This window comes from Mus caroli, unplaced genomic scaffold (genome assembly GCF_978045245.1).
Source record: "Mus caroli unplaced genomic scaffold, Mus_caroli_1 scaffold_2, whole genome shotgun sequence".
NCBI classification, from domain to species: domain Eukaryota; kingdom Metazoa; phylum Chordata; class Mammalia; order Rodentia; family Muridae; genus Mus; species Mus caroli.
The window spans coordinates 163,471,694-163,495,331 of record NW_028227257.1 but is presented as its reverse complement, the minus strand read 5'-3'; the positions used below and the strand labels follow the sequence as shown (position 1 = coordinate 163,495,331).

The window sequence follows — 23,638 nt, the reverse complement described above, 5'->3', positions numbered from 1 at the left end:
TAGTAGTATTATTTTCAAATTCAAATAAGCTTTAATTAGATTGCAATAAATTAAAAACTGACATCGAGTTTTATTGATTTAACACATGTAGCAAAGCTGCTTCTTTATATTCCAGACTAAACTTTAATTTGAACATATTTATATACCTAGTGATATTTATTGGTAATGTATATTCCAGGTGACAGCTCTAGGATAGAGATCAGGCAAATAGTAAGCAGACAAAAATATTATCTTTTAGTTGAGTTTGGATTCTGGAAGAGACAATGTGCAAATTTGCCAATAAGATGTCAAGATGTAGGGCTGGAACAATGGCTCAGTCCTTGAGAAACCTGGCTCCTCTTCCAGAGGACCCAGAATCAATTCCTAGACACACATGGCAGTTCTAGTACCTCCAGTCAAAGCATATCCAGTACCCAGTTCTTTCCTTTCCTTTTCTGGCCTCCATGGGCACCAGGCATGCAAGTAGTACACAGACAAACACACAGGCCAAAACATCCATATATATATAATTAAATTTAAAAAATTTAAATGAAAGGAAGTAAAGAGTTATGGAGTATATGTGAGATATTTAACCAACAAATGTCTTTCTGATTACTTAACATGATCAGAAGCCTGAAGGATAAGCAAGCTCAAAATCACTGGAGGAAAGTGTTCTAGTCATGGAGGGCAGTATTGGAAAGGTTAGAGGCGGGATAAAATGGCTAAAAAGGCTGCCTGGTCAGAGGAAAGAGGCTAACGACGAGGAAGTCAGAACCACCGGCCAGGTTCTGCAGTGCCTTGTGGACTACGATTTTTCACTTTTAGTCTGAGTGAGATCAGGAGCCTTTGAAGTATTTGGAGAAAAAAATATACTGAGATCAAATACAGCTACTGAAAGGTGTCTCTGATAGTGGGGTAAGACCAGGGCAGAGCAAGATGGCTAAGACTGGAATGAGAAAAAAAACAGGAGCCTAGTTCTATGAGCTCAGTTCATCTGGATGGTGATTCTCAGAGTACAGTAGAAGTTATGAATATATCTCATCTAAGCTAAAGCCCAAGGAATAGGGTTACTTGCTGTTAGACCCCATCTCTGCCAAAGGGACTCTGTCCTGCCTGTTAATCTACTTGCTTATCTACTCTACCCACAAAGGCCCTGGGAACAAGTGCCAAACATGGTCCCTAAAGTACCCCAATGTTTAATGTCTCCAAATCCTTTTACCTATTTTTTTTCTACTTGGTCAGGTTTGTCTGGTTTTTGTTGTTGTTGTTTTGTTTTGTTTTTTGTTTTTGTTTTGTTTTTTAGTTTTTTGGTTTTGTTTTGTTTTGTTTTTAGACAAGAGTTTTGGTTGTGGTGTGTGTGTGTGTGTGTATGTGTGTGTGTGTGTAGACCTGGGTATCCTGAAACTCACTCTGTAGACCAGACTGGCCTCACACTTAGAGGTCTGCCTACATCAGACTCCCAAGTGTTGGAATTAAAGGTGACTGCCACCACTGCCCAGCTCCTTGGTCAGGTCTAATTAGAGGCCATGATCCATCACAGTGTCTTCCCGAGCACAAGGTATCTGGTTCACCATTCAGAATATGGTGAGTTCATTGAAGACATAACTGTATCTTTTATTTGTGTGTTCCAGTATCTCACTCATTTGGCATATGCTAGATAATTCCAATAAGCTGACAGAGTCACCATAATGACTGACTTAGTTGGTATAGTGCTTTGTTGACACCTGTGGACATGTGGGTGAGAATTTCAGAAAATACTGAAACCTCTCTTACAATCTACTCTCCTTTGAAACACATAAGTGGTACTGGACACGCATCTTGGCTAGGCTGGGTTAAGTCCCACAGAACTCTGACATTTGCTTTGAGTCAAGAAAGAGGGAAAGTTCACAAGGTTGGAAAGCTGAAATGTCTGTTTTGAAAAGTGCACCTGCTTTTCATTTCCCATCACACCCCTACAGCCTTTGATGCTCCCGAGAAGAAACAGAAACATGGAAAATACCTGAAGCCAAATGGACTCAGTAAGAATACCTACAATTGCAAACACATTAAAAAAGCCTCCCATCAACAGTGGACCGCAAGTGAAGGAAAGCCAGTGAAACACAAAGCAATACCAGGAGGCAGATACTCCATGCAGACAAGAGAAATAAAGATAAGCATAACATCAAAGGAGACCTCAGCAAAATCAACAGAGGCCATAGTCACGTGTCTACCAGACTGCAGGTATGTCAGGCAAAGAGCAAGCAGAGCGCAAAACGGCAAAGCAATAAAGATGGTTTCAGCTATTCAATAATCAAAATCAAGCTGGATGAAGTTTAAATAAAACCTTCCGTTACTGAATCAAAACAGCACAACAGAGACATTCAAAGAAAACCCTCTGGTAACTTAATCCACTGAAGAGCAGCCTGCCAAGCAAGGCAAGCTCCAGATAATCACATAAGAGAATGAAAATATTCAGCAGGCAAAGCAAGATGGGCAACTGGTGTGAGACATGAAATCCAGGCAGCAAGAAAATTCTTCTACATTAATGCTCATGAGAGCTGAATGCTGTGCTGCTCTTTAAGGAAACAAGATAACTATCTAACCCTTTGTCCTAAATGATCAGCATTTCCTCTCCTATGGGCCTAGCCACATAATTCTTAAAGCTGAGCAGATGGCTTTTAGAACATAAACACATTGTCATAGGGATGAGAAAAAGAGAGGAGAGGAGTTAGCTGAAATTTATGGTCCTTAGCTAAGGAAGCATAAAATAAATATCTGAGAACACCCCCATGCCTACAGTACCGTCTGCCAGGCACAGGAAATTGGAGCCAGTGTCAGGACCCCAGTCCCAGTATCCTGAAACACAGCATGGCTTGGCCACACATGTCCCCTCTGCAGCAGAAGACTGAATTATATAAAAGGACAATTTTCTAGGATACAACACATTTTAATCATATAATAATCCCACACACCTAAATGTAAAGGAATTGAGAAAAATCATCAAGAAAAAAAAGACCACTTGAAATACATAAGACAATTTTCCTTTTTTTTTTTTTTTTTGGCGCTCTAGCAAGTATTATGAAATGTATTTCAATTTCTAGGGCCGGAGTTTAAACAAAGGTACAAGATTGATTGTTCCAGCTAAAGACACTAATTATTTCCACCAAACACTTGCTTTGCCGTTACCTTAAAGTTCTGTCTTCCACTCAATCAGCACCTCCTCACCAGAGCCCAACCCAGCATGCATTTCGAAGGGATCCTACATTTCAAAGCCTCCAAGAAACTATGGATGCTATCTCTTCCCTTCTTCACAGGCCTTCCTCAAGGGGGAGGAGGGGCCGTGGGTAAGTGGGGGGATATCCTCTGGGAATGTTTCTACTCAGGAGGTTTTCAGCTTAGCTTCAATGTCATCAAAATATCAAGACACTGAAACCAAAGGATAAATGTTTCCTTCAAGGCCTTCTACAAGAGAAGTTTACTTCACAAGATATTTGTGTGTGTATGCGTGCATGTGTGAGAGTCTCTGGCATGGAAGCCTGGGGTCAGTGCCAAGTGTCTTCTTCTGTGGCTTTCAACTGTATTTATTAAGGCAAGATCTCTCACTGAATCCCGGAGCTTACCAGTTAGCTAGGTTGGTTGGCCAGCAAGCCCACTGAGTCCTCCAGGCACAGCATCACCACATCTGGAGGTTTTATGTGGGTGCTGGGGATCTGAGCTCAGATTCTCATACTTCATGCTTAGGTAGCAAAAACTTTACTCACTGAAAAATCTCCCAGGCCCAGTGGCTCTTCTTTTCTGGTGCTGTTTTAGGTTATAGAAGCTTTAGGAAGCAGGGCCCCCAGGGAGAAAGTGGGTCACAGGAAGAATCAGCTTTTGAGAAGTTTTAACTGAACTCTGCTTGTGGTTCAAGCTCTCTGCTTTCTGGTTAGCCAAGAGGTGAGGAGTCATAGTTACAAGATTCTACAACCAATAATACTACCATGCCTTTCCTGACGTGATGACATATCCTCTCGCAAACCCTGGGCCGAAACAAATCCTCCTCCCCTGTATCATTCTGTCAGCTACTGGGTCAGGGATTTTCTCACAGCAGTGAGATGAGGAGCAGCAGGAGCAGTGACAGGAGAGCTTTGCCATGGTGCAGTTGATGGGATTTTCTAATGATTTCAACACAGAGAAGACATAAAGGACAAAAATGCAGAATGATTCCAAAGAGGGTGGCTCTACAACCTGAAAAGCTATAGCTGTCACTTAGCAAGTCATAAGCCCAGGGAAGTACAAATTCACAGGAGATAGGATAATATGATGGCTAGCTCTAGGTTTTAAGTTTAAATTTCTATGCTTATGAGATCTATGAGACAAAAATGTCTCTAACGTGTAAGCCCCACTTGTGCACAGATAGATAACTCCCTGGAATGCCGGTGCTGTGGTTTGATAACAAGCCACGTATTGTTGCTTCTGTAGCATTCGGTTGCCCTTAGTTGCACAAGATGTGTGCTTGATCACATGCAGAAAGGAAGTACATTCACAGGATGTATACTGGCCTCTGATGCCACAAAGGCAGGAAGTGCATAGCCCTGGGAATTTTGCCCTTATTATAACCTGCTGATGAATGTAATATAGGGTCATATTTTGAGTATAAGTCTTGGGTACAGACCTGGTCTGTATCCATGGTCTTCTTATTTATGAAAATTTATTCATGGTCAGAATGGTAAATCTCCAAAACACTTCATACCCATAACAGTAGTTTGTTAGTTTATGAAGGCAGGCTAGTTCTGAATGTATGAAGTTTATATGTCACTATTATATTGAAGAGACAAGGTGGATCTCATTCATTACGCTTTGCTTCACCTAAAATGAATAGAAACAGGGGCATATTTTCATGTGTCTTAAAGACTCTTCCATGAAGCATAGATATCTTCTGGTGTTGAATCGCCTGAGTTGATGTCATCAAGCTTACTTGTACATTTTAAGTTCTGTTTCATACCTCTATGCCTACCTGAAAAACTAGGAAGTGTCCCTAAAGAAAGAGTGTATTAGCCTTGTAATGGGTGCCTTCCAATGGCAGAAACTTAGAAATACATCTCCAAAGAGTCAATTTGACTTCATAAGGCCTTCTTCAATATAGTGATCCATCACTGCGAGGCAAAAATCTACCTCTGTACCTTCATTTGAAATAATGTTTCTGGGCTAGGTATATAGTAGAGTGCTTGCCTAGCAGTCAAGAAGCCCAATATTCTACTACAACACCACTCACTATCTAAATACAGAAACAAATAAGCAAACAAGCAGGTTGTATGTGTATATGTCTATAGTATATTTGCATGCATGTATATGTGTTCTCATGAGCTTTCATCAGTATATATGTGGAAGCACAAACTGAACATCTTCTTCAGTAGCTCTTCACCATATTCACTGAAGCAAAGTCACCCATTTGAATCCAGAACTTACCAATATAGGCTGGTCTAGCTAGACAACCTGCTCCCAGATCCCCTGTCTCTGCCTTGTAAGGATGGGGTTACAAAGGCGCTGCCATATGCACTGGGCATCTGTGTGGTTTCTGGGAATCTAAATTGAACTTTTCGTGTTTATGTAGCAAGTGTTTTATCCATGTAATTAAATATTTTGAAAGTTCTTACTACATAGACATGATATATGCCTATAAACAGGAGGCTGAGGCAGGAAGATAACAAGTTATTTTTAGCCATATTCTTCAACATCTAATATAAGTGAAAAAATATTTGTTTGCACTTTTTCTCAACAGAGATATCTTCTCATTCCATTCAGATTCAGATAGGAATGGATCCTATATGAAATGATTTGAGTAAAAACATAACAGTGACTTGAAAAAGCAAGAGGACGTAATATGCAACTAACAGCAGTGGGTTTGACAGCCTTGGGAAAGAAAAAGTAGTGACTCGGGCCAACATAGCCATCTCTCAATACAGCAGATGGGGAACTGAAGCTTCTGGAGTGGGCAGTTCTGAATTTTCTGTATCTGTATGGAGTCATCCAAGATCGTAGACTTGAAAGAACCCTTCAAATTACACTTCCAGTGTAGTCTCTGAACTTCAACCATCTTGCTAACATCTGATAGAGACCTGCAGTACTCTGTCCAGTCAGAACAACTTTTCTTCTTCAAGGAAGGCATCTCTGACATCAAGGCTAAATGGAACTGTCTCTTAACTATCATGCCCCATCTCATCTGCTCACTCACTCTGTTTATAATTATGTAGTTTCATTTTTATATCTGTTTAATATCAGAGTCACGCCCCACAGCAGACTTGTCTCCTTTATTCATTATGGAATGTATTACAGATCCAAGCTCTTTGTCTGTCTTTGCTGAGTGGATGAGTAAATGAGAGAAGGCTGTGTTGGTGTGCATGCATGGGACACAAGAGTCACCACTGAAGCAAACACTCCATGGTAAGAAATAACTCCAGTATGCTTAACTGAGTGATGTTAAATGTCACTGACCACAACTAGTTCTTACATTCGAGGAAGGACGGAAGGAAGGAAGGAAGGAAGGAAGGAAGGAAGGAAGGAAGGAAGGAAGGAAGGAAGGAAGGAAAGAAGGAAGGAAGGAAGGAAGGAGAAAAGGGAAAGGGAAAAGAAAAAGGAAAAAGAAAAAAGGAAAAGAAAGAGAAAAAGAAAGTTAAGGAACCCTTTATGAATGAGCCAGACCCAGAAGAAAAAGACCGACATGCATTTTACAATAAAGCAAAACTAGTTTGTAATTGTTTCTTTGGAATTGCATTTTTAAAAGCTGGGCATGATCTTTCAGGCATCTGCAATCTTAGCCTTGAGAAGCTGAGGCAGAAAGACTATAAGATTGAGGTCTGACTAGGCTTATAAATAGCAAGATTCTGTCTTGGGGAAAAGAATGCATAAAAGGAAGTCTCGCACATGCTGACAAATGCTCTAGCAATCTCAGGACAGACTGAGTTTACAGTTCAAGCATAAAGAGTATGACTAATTTTATGTTCATTAGAGAATTGCTGTGATAAATATGGGCAATGACTTTCCTACAAAAGCTGTTCTGGAAAAAGATACTTGCTTTCCCCAGGTATTAAACTACTTAACTCCAAACTCCTGCCTAGAGACTTCAGCAATCTGATCTTTGAAAAAGGAACTCACAGTATTAGAGTGATCCCCTTACCCGCCTATAGCACTGAATCTTGCCTGTAAGAACAGATCTATCAGCAGCCACCACCATTTAATATACTAATGCAATTCACTGAATGTTCTAGAAGCAATCCACTAGCTTTGATGAAGAAAAGAAAAATCACAGGAAAAAGAGTAAAGTTCACAATAAAGTGATGATTATTAATACCAACAAGATTTTCTACTTAAAAAAAATTGTATATCCCAAAGCCATTTCTTTTTGACAAGCTCTAACTCAATAAACACATATTGGGATTTAATCACACACCAAATTATACCAGTCAAATGTTCCTGTAAGATTGGCTTTCTCCCCCTAATGGAAATCATACAGAAACTACCCAGAACTCGTCTACTAAGACTGTGGAGATGCACATCATACCCTCCAGGCATGCATTCATGTAGCAAATCCCAGGACCCGTTTGTCATTATAGACCATGGACAATATGGAAGCATGCAAAACTACAAATTAGTTGCTTTAAGTTAAAGATTCTTAACTTTCCACACTTTGAGTTAAAATTCCAAATACACTCAAGATGTTTGTGCAAAGGTGAAAGTATGCAAAACACACTCTGGTGCACGTCTGAGAGGTGAGTTAATTTTGAATGATTGCAATTTGATACCTCCTTCATCAGATGGTCTTGTTACCTCACTGCAGCATGAAAAGCTAGGGTACAGCTCAGAGATCTCTGACTTGTCATCTCCCAGACCTGTACCAAATGTGCTGCCGGAATGTGAGCGAGACAGGCGTCTCCGGTACTGACTTGCCTTTTCTACATCAGAGGGAGAATATTCAGACACATGAATTAGTGGCTTATACAACAGATAAATTCCTTAAAAGATTCAATGGAGAGCAAAAACAATCTCTAATTAAGTAATGATCTCTAATATCTGATATTATAAGGGCTATAGTCAACCATCCCAGACTTAGCAAGGACTGCATCACACTTAGCAAGGACTGCATCACACTTAGCAAGGACTGTATCACACTTAGCAAGGACTGCATCACACTTAGCAAGGACTGCATCACATGCATATAAGACCTAAAAGATGTTTGCTATCATTTACTCTTGGTTTTATTAAGGGGTAGGAGATGGACAATAACTAAACAAACATTAGAAAAGAAATTTCTTTGAAAGCAAATATTTGGTTTAAATGTTTGCTTACAAGTAGCCCTTGAATATACAATACTTGGGTAGTAATTTTCAGACCATATTTTCCATTGTTCTATATATAATTTTGAAACCTATAACTCTAAATTCTAAACACTATAACACTGTATTTCATGAGGCAAATCTTCTTTTTGTCCCAGAAGCTCTCGGCAATCCAAATAACTAGGTCTGCTATCCCAGAAAGCCTATAGAATCATATTTACCAATAAAAGGCAAATGTAAGTATGCCGAGATATCATTTTAAATGAATCTAGCACAAACTAATGAAAGATTTGTTTTTTCAAGCTCCTTTGTAAGTTTTGTTTTCATAAATAATGTTATTTTAAAGTGACATAATACATTATTTGGGTTTTCTGAATTCTCAACTTCAAATTCACATGACATGTTGGCCACAATGAAAGTCTATAATTCATCATCATTAGCTTTCAGGACAAACCCCAGAGAAACAGAGGAACTCAAACAATACCAGAGAGCATATGGAGACTTCGAGACTGAATATTGTCCTCCAGGGGGTCAATGTCGAAGATGGAGCCAGGATCTGTACGCCAAACTTTAAGGTCTTTGACCAAAAGGAAGAAACCAAAAGATCAAGAGGGAACATTGGAAAGCCAGTGTGGAAGTCAGTCTAGCAAATGCAACAAATTAAAAGCAGCTCAGTGCACTGCAGAGTCCAGAGAATGGTGGTGGTGGAAGAGTACTCAAAGCAAGCAGGAAGACACAACTCACTTCCCATGGAGCTGCTAAGGAACATTTGCCATCAAATTTGAGCAGCATGACTTCTTCACTGCCCAGCATAGAAGCCACTATGAAGCACCTATGACTCCGGACAAAGCAGGTTGACCCATGGCTGCTATATTCCCAACCTTTCTTGCTTCACCCCAAAACAGTAAACATCTGCTTAAAATTCCTGACTAAGGACAACACCTGAGAGTTCATGGGAAATGACACAAAGGGTTTTGTTTAAAAGCCTTCTCTCCCTGTAACAGGAAAGGATGCTCTAAGTGTAGACAAATGTCAGGACCCCTTTTCATTCCAAGTCTGAGTCTATGGGAACAAGTAAAGCCATAGAGGACACATTTATCATCAATTCTGTAGAAAGGATTCTAACACAGAACCATGAGGGATGGGGGATGAAGTCACAAGGAAAGTAATTTCTCTCATTCGTAGACCATAGATTAATTTACTTCTGCATTCAGTTTCCATGCTATTGCCGTTGTTGAATTCTGAAGTGTCTCCAGACATACATGTGTTGAAGACCTCTTCACTACCCTGTGACATAATTCAATGTTGCAGAAACTTTAAAAGATGGATCACTAGTGAGAAAAGGTTAGATAATAGGGGGAATTCCCTTTAAGAACAGCGTTTGTGATGTAAATAAATAAGTCGATAAATAATCTTGGGACAAGCCCACCTGAGCATCCTTTGCTTCCCAGTGGCTGTCTTCCTCTTTCACTCTGACTAACACACTGCACCTTCACAGACCCAAAACAATGGATCCAAATGACTATGGGATACAACCAAATGCTGTCAGCCAAATTAACACATTCCTCTTCCCACTTGATCTCTCAAGTTTCTTGTCACAATGACAGACATGTAACTAACAGACATGGAGGCTAATGTGCCCTTGTTCTATTGTAGCTGAGGGCAAAATTCAAGTTTAATAATGTTTGAATGAATCTGTTGTTACAATTGATGAATCTAAAAGGACTGTATAGTGACAAACAACTGGGAAATAAGTCCTCAGTTGTGACAGAAATGAGGTGAGGTTAAAATAACATAGTGAATTAAGAGAAAAGACTTTCTTACCAGCTATATAGTGTTGACTATACACCAAGTATTATTTTCTATTATGACTTAACTCATTAAACATCATATACACTACTATAGGTACTGGTGTTATTACCATTTCATAGGTGATGAATCTGATGCTCAGATAGACTAACACTGCAAGTTCACCAAAGCTAGTAAGAATCAGGTCCCCCACAATAAAAGTAGGGCTAGGACCAACTACCTTGATCTAACTAGCACATCTACAAACTTATATTTAAATATATGGTATAAACCCTGGATCATTAGAAAGTTTACTGTTGGTTAAATGTACTTCATTTTATAATTTCATAACCAAGCCTTCCTGGACACTGATTTCCCAAGAAATAAACTAACTTCTGGATTGCCCACCGCATACATAATCTTTAGTTATAAATCCTATATTTAAAAAATAGCAATAACTGCTATTGCACAACCATAAATACTAACTCTGAGAGCCCTGTCTAGACAGTTTCATCATTTTTAGCAGTGATTTCCCCATCAGTCCTAGTGTTTGATATTTTTAAGACCCCCGGGTGAGATGAATCACACCACTCTCTCTTATGAGTTATTAGCACAAAACAATGAAACTCTCTACTTCTGCATTACTTTTACTGAAAACATCACAATCCATCCATCCATCTTATTATGATCCCTTTAAGCAATCAACCTGGAAAGATGAGTGAAGCTATCAATTGCCTACAAATTGGTCTTGAGTGTTTCTTTGGAAAATACTCAGTTTCACTTTGGTAATGATTCAAGTCACTTAGGGCTTTGACGTTAGCACTTTTGCTTTATACTAAAATGTTACTTTGTTAAATACATGCTTCCCTACCTACTAACCTCCCTGTGCCCTTTTACTGTGATGACAGGCCAAAGCTATTCCTCTTGAAGAGAAAAGTAACCTAACATCAAGGTTGCTGAGAAGTGTACACCATGTGTGGTGATTTGAATAGGTATGGGCACATAGAGTCAAGTGTTTTGAATGCTTGGACTATAGGGAGTGACAATATTAGGAGGTGTGGCCTTGTTAGGGAAAGTGTGTCACTGTGGGAGTGGGCTTTGAGATCTCATATGCTCAATCTACACTTGGTGTGGCACAGTCTCCTTCTGCTGCCCACAGATCAAGATGTGAAAGTCTCAGCACCATGTCTGCCAGCATACTGCCAGGCTTCCCACCATGGTGATAATGGACCAAAGCTCTGAAACTGTAAATATTTGCCCCAGTCAAATATTTGCCTTTATAAGAATTGCCTTGGTCATGGTGTCTCTTCAAAGCAATGAAACCATAGCTAGGACACCATGGCTGCCAAAAGTTCTGATTGTGATGGTTTGCATTGTCAATTTGACACTACCTAAAATCTCTGTGGAGACAAATCTCTGGATACAGCTTCGAGGAATTATCTTGATTAGGTCAATCAAGGTGGGAAGACCCACCATAAATGCAGGTGTGGCCATTTTATGAGTTGTGGTTCTGGACTGTGGGGAAGAGAGCGAGCTGAACACAGTCTTCATTACTCTCTACTTCCTAGTAGAGGATTCGATGTGACCAGCTGCCTCAGCTACTCCCACCATAACTTCGTGGGATAGACTGTGCTTTTTGAACTGTGGACCAAAATGAATCCTTCCTTAAGTTGTCTTCCTGTGTGTGCATTTTGTCATAGCAATGCAGAAGGTAACTGAATAGTTAGCTACACAGGGGGAGTAAACATAAAAATTCAGATGCTGATGGCCTCAAAGGAAACAAGAACTCAAAGGAAACAAGTTTTGATCTGTACTAATAATTTGATGGTTTTCCTCTCTAGCCTGCTTATATTTCAGCCTGTTTTCCACTGATATCTCAAGTCACATTCCCTAGTATTTCCCTGGACTAAATGTAGGGAAAAGAAACAATGAACAGAGAGATGATTCCTCTCTAAATAACCAGGCTTTTGAGTGGCCCTCAAATCTTCTCATTAAGAAACACTATTCAAAAATACAAATGATACCATCAGATTATCTGTTTAATGACGAAAGGACAAAAGTGAGAAATGGCTAATTTTGTCTCCCATGTACATGATGTCTATAGTACAACACTTTCACCAAGCAACTACAGAAGATAAGGGAAGCACAACGTTCAGCCTTTGTGATCACTTCTCCCTGGGATGCTGCTGTTTAACAAGACAATATTAACCAGAACTTTTGAGAGTAGGAAAGTATCAGCAATGCTATTTTCTGGATGCCCTGGATCCTTTGTGTTATGGTACAAATGCCTTCTACCTATGACCTAGATGAAATTTACATAAAACCTGTGAGGTCAGATGAATATGGAAGCTAGTTCTAGAGCAGGCACAGCCTTTTGACCAAGTGTACCCATGGGAAGACCACATGCTTACCAACAATGATCCCAGGTCTTCTGTCCATCTCCACAACATGTGGCTGGACACCTTTATAGGCAGCATCGCTCACAACCTGGGTGTTCTTCCTCACCCGCTCAGTCACAGGATCATCCACAACAGGAGTGAAACCTCTTCCCTTTGTCTTCTCAAAATCTTCATGATATTTGACCTGAAAAAGAAATTATTCTTAATTCCAACTGTAATTTCTAATTATCTCACAAAATGCTTCTAAAATAATAGGTCACATAAAATATATCTGGATTATTACATATAGTAAATATAATATACTGTGAAATAATATAATTTCCTCAAATAGTCCAAAACAGTGTCAGAAATCAAGTGCTGATAATTTTAAATTTTTAAAAAATGATATGATCAAATGATATCATATATCTACATATCAGCGAGGTATAAAAGACAATTACTTTAAAACATTTGCTACTTCTTAAAACACACAATTTGACTACAGATTGATTTCCAATCTTTTCATCTTCAATATACAGTAGTAATGTTATTTAAGCACAATTCATCACCACAACAGTGGTATTTAAAATTAGATGACGAGAGTTCTGTATGTTCTATAAAAAATTTATATATAATTACAAAAAACAATCCTCTAAATTATACTAACTTATATTAAACATTTTAAATTGGTAAACTTCATGGTAAAAAAATTACATGAAACTGTTCTTGAAACACACTAAAAATATTCTTTCAAATATAACAAAGTATGTCTTAAAATTAAATGAAAACCAAAGTCGAGGTAAATGTCATTCACAAAATGCATTTATGGTAGTCAAGTTAGAAATAAGAACACACCAAAAATCATTGAGGGAAAATTATTTTATTAGAGAAAATGTTTTCATTACATTTCAGTGTAACTATAACACTGTGCCCCAAGGGCTCATTCAAAATCCCATGCTTTGTTAGTTATTCAGATAAGTAGTGGGAGAATGCCATCCAAATACAGGTCTTGCCGTTCCTTAGTATGTTTTAGTCATGGAGACAGTGATCCGCTGCATCCTACCATGGAAACATTATTTTGTGCTTCTTTAACATGTCTCAAAGCCGGTGTATCTAAGATCAGACAGGGTCTACCTTTCATTTGTTTATGGTCCTGAGTGTATTTCACCTGCATGAATGAATAAATAAATAAATAGATAGATAGATAGATAAATAACAGGAAGCACCATATAACCGGATAATTATAATCTAGAAATTTTATAACTTTTAAAAGCTTTTTATTCTTTCTTTTCTTTCTTTTTCTTTTCTTTTTTTTTTCTTAGAAACAGGGTTTCTCTGTGTAGCTCTGGCTGTTCTGGAACTTACTCTGTAGACCAGGTTGGCCTAAATCTCAGAAATCCGCCTGCCTCTGCCTCCCAAGTACTGGGATTAAAGGCATGGGCCACCACTGCCCAGCTTCTGAAAGCTTTTCAAATGGGTTTGTCATGTCCAATCTACTCAAAATAATTGCCCAAGTAACTTTTCTTTCAGTGGGTAACATTCTGTTCTAGAATAGTGGCTCAAAATCACACTCTTTAGATTTTCCTTACAAGTTATTCTATAACTATCAAGAGGAAACAAACATATGTGGCCAACCATTAGTGAATAACCCCCAGAGAAATTGCTTAGATCATTTAATCAGGGTAAATAAAGCATGAAATAGAACAATATTCATTTTCTGTTTCTAAGTAATTTTCTGCTCTACGAGTGTGGAGGGAAACAGATTGGGCGGTTTCTGGTTTCCTTTTTTTCCCTCCCTAGAGAAGGAGGAACAAGCAGGGACAAATCGGTGTTTTCTTCTGAGCAGCTACATCTTAAAGAGAATTGATGCTGAATATGCCTGATATTTTTGGGCAGAAATGTTCTGAGGGAGCTGTCAATTATGAACCCCAAATGCTAATAACCCACAGGCATGGAGACCCTGTGGGTGTGCTGTGAGCAGGCCCTGATACTTAGATCTGCAGACGTTTGAGGGATTCCCGAATGGGGTATGGAATCTACTAAGGCAACACATACTCACTGTGCACAGCTTTCCAGACTAACTGAATTCTATATTGAATGTACTAAAAAGTTTATCTTCTGAACTCTTATTTTGAATTACTCATCATTTTTAAATTTGTCTTTGGAGGAAGCATTTAACAACTCATGTTCAGTGAAGTACATCAGTAAAATGACATTTATTTAAACTTATCAAAGACTTAGCCAATTTCAAAGATACTGATTAAAATAATATGAGTCATTGCTTAAGCAAACTAGAGATGTAACACATCTTGGAATATTAATAAAGGATTGTACAATTAATGTAAGTGTACACAGGGAGAGCTTTTGGGAATGTTTATTGGAAATACATTTTATTTGTAAAACAATAAACAATACAAATAAAATTTAAAGGATACATTCTTTGCAATGGTCCAAAATGAATTAAAGCCACTTGCCGAGCTGATATTTTCTTGATTCTTCTTTACTCTTTCCATTTCAGGAGTTACACTCAAAGCTGTAGCCCTTCCCAGTTGACCTTTATAACAAACCTACCATTTCAGAGGGAAAAAATAGAGGATTGTGAATCACTTTAACAACAGAAGGATCACGCCATATGTAATTTTAAGGGCTACCCAAGAAAGGGAACTCATTAAAACAGAAGAGAAAGCGAGAAGAGAGAAATGAGAAGACAAAATACTTTCATCTTCAAGCATCTATTTCATTTTGGGATAGGAGTGTCCCTCTTCTCAATCACCAGGGCAGACTGCAATACATCACCAGTAAGCCTATGGGGAGCTCATTCACAGGTGAACATGAGAAGGATGCTTTGTGGATATTACAAGTCTTCTTTGAATAGAATGGTACTTTATAGTCTTGTTTTCTCAGAAATTAACTACAGCATGATCTTGAAAAGACTTTGTCCCAACACATGACCATTGCAAGCCTCGTAAAGACAGCATGCTTCTCTCTATAACACTCCTCCTTCTCCCTAACCACATCCTTTCTTTAGAATAATAGAATCCATTCAAGTATGACTGGGAAGAAATGGATACTACTCTGCTAAAAAAAATAGATAATTGTTAGGGAAAGTATCTAATGATAATCTGCCTTTGACTCATAAACTGGCCAATGACTTTATGAGTTTGAGGAATAAATGATTTCTTTGAAGATAATAGGTTTCTGAATTTCCTCTTCCAAAGAACCCATTCTGTATGCTAATGACTTCCTAAAAGAATGCTCTCAGTGAAATGTGTGTGGGTTATATAACTGAGGGATCTAGAGTCATTCATGAGTCTACATAAAAATGCTGCCTTGGGCCAAGTGCCCATTAACTGGCCCATTTCACATGATATATTCTGTCAACAACATATACTTCACCACTCCCCCCCCCCTGGAAACATAGTAATAATCATCATGAATGAGAGAAAGGGCCCAGAGGGACCTGACAAACAAGAACTCAGGCAGCTAGAAATGGCAAGAAAGCTGGACTGCAGGACCAAGATGCCAGCAACTACCCCTGCCTTCAGTATGGAACCACAGCAATCACCAGCAAAAAATAAGATGAGAAGGACATGCTACAAGTTTCACGATAGTCATCACAGTACAGCACTTGAGCCTTGATGTACCTACAACCCTGACACTGTCCTCTGAGGAAGCCGCCAGTCAAATGAGACTATCAACTCAGAAAGGAAAATTCTAATTCAGTGGTTCTCAACCTTCATAGTAACATGACCCTTTAATACAGTTCTTCATGTTGTGATGATCCAAAATCATAAAATTATTTCATTGCTACTAACATGAGTAGTAATGTAAACATATGATATCCAACTTTGGGGAGGGGCATGTTGCAATCCACAGGTTGAGAACCATTGCTCTAATCTCATATCTGCATATTGACACATTTGCTATGATTAAATGCAAATAATAAATACTAAGATGTTCACACATTGCTGATATTCTTCTGGTTTTCTTTCACTCTTTTCAGCTCTGGCAGATCCGAAATGGAAGTTGCCTGTTTTAGCTCTCCTTTGTATTTGACCTATAGAGGATATATAAGAATTTTAATAAATATCATAAAGGGCTCTGAGTGACTACAGCAAAGGCTGGCACTCAAATCCACTCTTGTTTTTTACACATGGGTTTTTACAGTGGTCTCCTGTTGACTGAACTCAACTGATCAGGAAGTGTTGATTATGGTGCTTAAAGAGGGATCTTCAGCCTGGAGTTGTGGTGCATGTCTTAAGTCCCAGCTCTTGGGAGGTGGAGGCAAGTGGATCTCTGAGTTCTGAGGCCAGCCCGGTCTATAGAGTGAGTTCCAGGACAGGCAGAGTAGCACAGACAAATGCTTTCTCAAAAATAAATAAATAAATAAATAAACTAAGGGGGCTGAAGAGATGGCTCAGTGGTTAAAAGCACTGACTGTTCTTCCAGAGGTCCTGAGTTCAATTCCCAGCTCACAACCATCTGTAATCTGATCTGATGCCCTCTTCTGGTGTGTCCGAAGACAGTGACAGTGTACTCACATTCATAAAACAAACAAACAAATAAATAAATAAATCTTTTTTAAAAAAAACTAAACTAAGAAGAAGTGGGTTTGTTTTTATCAAAACTAACTACAAGCCCTACAATGGAAGTAAAAGAACACTCTTAAATAGAAACAGCACAATGATTTCAGAACAAATAACTAGAATGAAGTCCCTGTGGCAGGCTGGGAAGGCTTCTGGCCCCCACATTCCACCTTTAAAACACCCCTGACTTCTTCCACCTTTGCAAGTATTATTCAAGATAAAATATATTGACCTTGATTTTCCTCCTCCACCTGGAAGAACTTACTTTTAAATTTTAAAGTCTTGCAAAATGCCAGCTTTGCAAGAAAGAGGTTATTCTTGATATTGGGGAAAGTTCCATAAAATGATTGACAAAAGGTAAATCCACTACTTGTAGTTTCCCTAAAGAGATTTCTAAATTCCAGGGGACCTGAGTTCCAGTCCCAGATTTGCCCTTACTTGCAATGGATCTTTGTACTCTCTGACGCCTCAAAATTCAGTTTTCCTCATCCACCAGTCAAAGAAATGAATGATGCTGAGCTCAGTTGTTTGCATATAATATAAAAAGAGGCCGAGAGAGAGCAGAGGTCCCTCTCCATTGTTAATTAGGACTGTTTATGACAGTAGATTATGAATTGACTGGCTGATGTCTTCCATGTCATTTATAAGGTACCTTCCTTTGGTACAACATCCTACAGTACCAGTCAAGCCAAGTCTTCTCTTCCTCCATCTCTAATCTTGTTCTCTCTTCCAATGCATAAGCCACACTACTTCCCAGCTCTTTATCATATTTATTTTTACAGATTTAGCACTAAACTAAAAGGTTCATGTGGAAAAGATGTAGCCCTTAAAGATCCTTGAGTCCTGGGTACTTAATGAAGACCTTGTGAGTCACATACATGATGTAAACTTCCTGACTCACCCAAATCAAACTTCATGCCCTTCAATGTATTAAAGAATACCCAAATGCATAGAGGAGCCAATGATCACAGAAAGCATTTTTTTTTAAATAAAAGTACATCATGTTACATAAAATATAAAAGAAAAAAGAGTGACTTGCCGCACTCAGCTGTTCCTGGTTCCTCTTCACTCTCTCTATCTCTGGGGTCATGGTTACTGGAGTGGCCTTATAGGTTTGTTCTTTATACTGGAACTGGGGAACAAAGCATAAGACAATTTGGAGTTATGGAAAATAAATGTGTACCACTGGAACATACTAAAGGAAATATCACATGCCACAGATCATTCATACTTTTTCCCCTATGATACCAATATCATTTTTTTTTTTTTTTGGTTTTTTGAGACAGGGTTTCTCTGTATAGCCCTGGCTGTCCTGGAACTCACTTTGTAGACAGACTGGCCTCGAACTCAGAAATTCACCTGCCTCTGCCTCCCCAGTGCTAGGATTAAAGGCGTGCGCCACCATTTAAATGTTTAACGTTTTTTCAAAAATACAATGCATTTTGATCATATTCTTTTCCTCCTTCAATGACTCAAATATTTCTCACTCCCTACCTTTATGTCCAACTTCATTTCTCCTGTTTAAAAAAAAAAAAAGGAAAAGAAAAAATCGACCAAAACAAACAAACAAACAAAAAAAACAAAAAACAAAAACCAATTACAACAACTAAAACTACCAAAACAAAATTCACACACAAACAACATGGAGTCCATATTTATTGGCCAACTACAGTGGCTCTGGAATCTGCTCTAGATAGTAGTTGATACTCTATTAGACACACCTGATTTTCTTTGTCAGTAGGTATCAATTAGAAATAGTTTATTGAGTAGGAGTAGGGTTTTATGTCCTCTTCTTCCAGACGTCATCTTCTTGAGAGAGACCCTACTCCCTAAACATTTTTTGCTAAATATTCTAATTATTCATTTCACTGATAATCTTTATACTATATAACTTATTGATGACCTCTTGATTTTGATTTCATCAATAATGAGAAATTAGCCTTTCTGTAAGTCCACCAGTTCTCTCCTTACCAAGTTCCAAAGTTGGAAGGCATGACTTCTGACCAAACACTACAGAAGATATCCCAACCTACTGCATAGAGATCTTCTTTCTTAGTTGAGAGAAGAAAAGGGTGATGACTTCATTGTAAACTGTCAACCCTCTGAACAACTTAGTCGGGCATGGTGGCACAAGCCTTTAATCCCAGCACTCGGGAGGCAGAGGCAGGCGGATTTCTGAGTTCAAGGCCAGCCTGGGCTACAGAGTGAGTTCCAGGACAGCCACAGCTACACAGAGAAACCCTGTCTCAAAAAACCAAAAAAAAAAAAAAACAAAAAAAACAAAAAAACAAACAAACAAACAAAAAAAAACCAACAACAACAACAACAAAAAACAATGTCTCAAGAAATAAAGGAACATCAAACACAGAGGAAGAGATGTCGGAGATGGCAGATCTGTTCAGAGTTTCTGACAGCTGCAGTAAAGCTGGAAGAGGAGCTATATGGCAATAGTCAATGAGTTTTCAAAGTTTAAATTCAGCCTTAGAGCCTTGCACGGGCCTTGTTCTTGTCATGTACACTTTTATAAATGAACAGAAAAATGAAGAAAAATTTTAGAAGTCTAGAAAATTAATGGAAAGGGTTGGATTTCTTCCAATGTACCCTTCTCTCCCTAAGGAACCACATTCTTTGTTCTGTTTCATGTGGAGAGTTTAGGCAAGTTCAAAGGGCTGAACTGATAAAGTTACAGTGAGGAATATTTCTCTTAACCATTACTGGTAGAAATATCATTCCTGTTAGAGCTTGAATTAAAGCTTTGTGGATCAGCATTACTGACAGGGAGATCTACAATTGCTAGTGTAGGTAAACACCAGTTCAATGGGAGAATCTTGTCTTAATTCTAATTGTCACTTCATCGTGTGTTTTAAAAGCAATGTCTCTTTAATACTCAAATCTCTGTTTTATGGGAGAGGAACTATTATAGATGACAATCTGTGAAGAGTACATAATGTATGAGTTCCAGAGCTAGAATCAAACCTATCATGTTCGATTTCATCTTCCTCTCCATCACGTTACTGTTTATTATACCTCTTGGATTCCACCATCTGCAGGCATGACATGTCATATAAATTCTATAGCATCTATGCTATCATGCACTTATTTTTCAAATAAAGTTGAGACAATGTTGTTTTTAATCTTACATTTTTTGAAGGAGGAGGAGGAAGAGAAGAAAGAAGAAGAAGAAGAAGAAGAAGAAGAAGAAGAAGAAGAAGAAGAAGAAGAAGAAGAAGAAGAAGGAGGAGGAGGAGGAGGAGGAAGAAGAGGGAGAATTTTAATAAAATTAAAATTTTATTAAAATTAATAAAATAACTTAATCACTAAGTCAAATATTGGTAATAACAGAGATGTTAGCATACTCTTAAATGACCTATGAGCCACACTACAAGGATTCTCCATACTAAAGACTTATGATTAGTATTTCAAGTCCTGTCCCTCCATCATCTCCTGCCACCCCCATCCCAAATACACATCACTTAAGTCCATCTCCCCCCTTGAATAGGCCTTGGAATCCTTAAAATACTGTTTCCCTACCAAGAAGGCCCTTCCTCACAAAGGCCACCTGAAACCATTCTTGAGTCTCTAAAACAAGACTCTGGAATTCCTCCTTCTTCAAGCCTGTTCCTCCCACCACCACCTTCCCTCCCTGTGACATACTATTCCTCCCCCAAGAACACTTTGCAAGAAGTGTTTTTTAAAAATTGTATTGTTAGGTACTCAAACAAATAGCAACTACTCAACAAGTACAAGTTATAATGACAGAATGTGAAAAAATGTGTAACAGTAATTTATGCCCTGTTCTTCCTAGAGACCTTCAGTTTACCCACAGCCCTATGCAGTCTGTCTTACTGAATTTTCCACAAGGTAAGAATGGAATGAACCTATAGAAACAAATGCCCAAGAGGCACATAATGGAGGGGACAAAGCAGTGTAGAATTTATCTCCACTCCCAAGTAATGACCGAACAGAACACTGGCATTCTTTGTGGTGAGTCTCCACCTGTGCGTATACCGTGCTTCTGTCATATACTGGCATTTCAAGAACACAGAGCAAACACTTACAGAAAGATGATCCCACTGATTATGTCCTCCTGGTTTTCTGAAACTCCCTTTAGCTTAGGAGGATCAGAAATGGCTGTTGTGTGTTTAATTCCTTCTTTGAATTTTACCAGAATACTTTATTTTAAAATATAGCTAATTTATTCTATGCAAAGCTTAAACTAATTAAGAATTCTTCAATTGTAGCTGCTGCATAATTAGATTTTTGTTCCAACATTATATTCTTTTCAGTAGGAAAAGAGTTTCTCATACTGTTTGATGCTTTCTGGGCTCTTTATCCTGAAGTGCAAATACATTCACATTTATCCACCACAACAGGCATTCTCCAGTTAATATAAACAAACACTGCTTATGACCATAAGCCTTATGTACAAAATGTCTTGGAAATTATCAAAATATCATGATTTGTTATTTTCCATCTAGGAAGCAGTTGTATCTATTAATGTGTTAATTAGAATTTTAAATGTATTTAAAAGCAAAAATCAAATGCATTGGCCTCAGAGTCTTGCAAATGTTGCACACACAAAGGAGATCACACAGGTCTTCTTGAACAAGAGAAGAGGAAATGTGGCTACCATAGATGAGAAAGGGAGTAGGAGTGGTGTGTACTGAAGTAATCCCAGGAAATCCCAGGAAAGCACAGTGTCAGAAGTCAAGAAGTCGCCTCCACATGCATCCAGGCTGTAAAACGCCTGTGTTGGTGCCTGCTTGTGAGATGTTTCCCACAGGCTTGTGTGTTTTTACATCCCCCATCAGCTGATATCAGTATCTTGGGAGTCTGGGAAGCCTTTGCACATGGGGAGTAGCTGGTCTGCTGGGGATTGAAGACTAAAATTATAGGTGCCCTGGTTCTGCTTTCCCAGTTAAGTACTGATATGTAAGCAAGCTACCACATACTCCCCTGCCAAGCAATAATGCACAGTCATGTGTTGTCTGCCACGGTGCACTGGAGTCCCTCAAACCATGAGCCACAATTATCTTTCCTCCTTTAAGTAGCTTACTGCAGGTATTTGGTCACACCATGGAAAGAGGTCACTAATACATCCTGTATCCTGAAATTCATTCCACCCACAAATTTCTCCTTCAGGTAGGTCTATTTAGAGGAAAATCAACTGGAAAAAATGATAATATAGGGGCTATAAAACAAACTAACAAGGCCTTGCTATGTAGGTGGTATTTTATAACTGAAACTTGACTCCAGGCAAAGAGAACAGAAGTACACGCAGAGATTTAGCCAAGATTTAAATCTACAAGGTTTCTAGAAATCACTCAATAATGCTTAAAATTACCAAAGCTGAAGTCTAGGCTGGCATAAAAACTCTAGACTTTCAGATATCCGCTATCTTGGTGTCTGTGAGTTTAGCATGAGTAAAGATGCCAGGATCAACCCAGACCCAAATTAGTTAAATGCAAAGTTCACTGAGACAGGTTTCCTCTAAATGAAATTCAAAAACAGATCTTAGCACAGAAAGCTACTAGCAAAAAGGCCTGTCCTCGGAGGTGGAAAATGTCAGGATGTTTAAATGTTAGTGAATCACCTCCTGGTTTGACAGATCAGGCTAATCTTAAAAGGCCAAGTTTTCATTTGAATATTAAGCAGGAGGTTATGGCCCAACCTCTGAAATACAGAACTTAGGGAGACTAAGGGAGAAAAGATGATATACTGTACTGTTTTGTGTGATTTTGTTCAGGTAAAAAGCCCAACACAATTAAAAATGAACACTTTTGCTTCTCAACACTCTTCATAAAATAGCACAGTCATTTCCCTGTAGGAAAATGACTAGATGCCATATATACCACAGAACACTTACAGCTGATGTTTACATCCATGGATGCATGCCAAACATTGCCATTGCTAAGTGAAGGAATGTAACATTTTATACTTCTTTTCCAAACTAACTTCTCTGTCAGATTCAAGACACATCAGTCAGATTCCCATAAAACAGAACAGAATATCATTCACTCTAATCCATGCCTTAGCCTCCAAGTCCTCTTTCTAGATGCTATCTCAGGACAGGGCTACCTTATGCACAGGGATTTGACTGTACTGGCATTCTGCACATTCTTATAATTGTGTATTAAAGTAAATAACACCATGCCCTTCCTTGAATTCCAACAGAAACCACCACCAGGTCACATGCTTTGGATACTACCTAACACTGAGCTAGCACTGATACATGCATGAAAGCAGTTTTCTTTGGTTGGTGTCTTAGTTAGGGGTTTACTGCTATGAACAAACACCATGAACAAGGCAAGTTTTTACAAAGAACAATATATATTATCATCAAGCTGGGAGCATGGCAGCATCTAGGAAGGCATGGTGCAGAAGGAGCTAAGAGTTCTACATCTTCATTTGAAAGCTGCTAGTGGAAGATTTACTTCCAGACACTTAAGCCCACGCCCTCAGTGACACACCTACTCCAACAAGTCCACACCTCCTAATAGTGCCACTTCTAGACCAAGCATATACAAACCATCACATTTGGCTTAAAGGAAAGGTCTGACAGGTTGTGCGTCCAAGACAAGAGATGAAGAGATGGATCAGGGAAGAAATGTAAAGG

General features: G+C 38.7%; 1 protein-coding gene across 7 annotated transcripts in view; it reads right to left on the bottom strand.

Annotated features, from left to right (window-relative positions):
• Nebl (nebulette) overlaps positions 1-23,638 on the bottom strand; it is a 382,963-nt gene that overhangs the window by 17,431 nt on the left and 341,894 nt on the right. For 3 of the 7 annotated variants that reach the window (XM_085835164.1, XM_085835167.1, XM_085835165.1), the window contains 7 exons: positions 18,062-18,154; positions 16,401-16,493; positions 14,911-15,003; positions 13,500-13,604; positions 12,470-12,641; positions 8,755-8,847; positions 7,740-7,889 (listed from right to left, as the gene is read on the bottom strand). In XM_085835164.1, coding sequence (XP_085691290.1) covers positions 7,740-7,889; positions 8,755-8,847; positions 12,470-12,641; positions 13,500-13,604; positions 14,911-15,003; positions 16,401-16,493; positions 18,062-18,154 — 799 coding nt within the window. The remainder of the gene's footprint in view (positions 1-7,739; positions 7,890-8,754; positions 8,848-12,469; positions 12,642-13,499; positions 13,605-14,910; positions 15,004-16,400; positions 16,494-18,061; positions 18,155-23,638) is intronic. The other 4 variants (XM_085835166.1, XM_085835168.1, XM_085835169.1 and 1 more) reach the window with 4 other exon arrangements.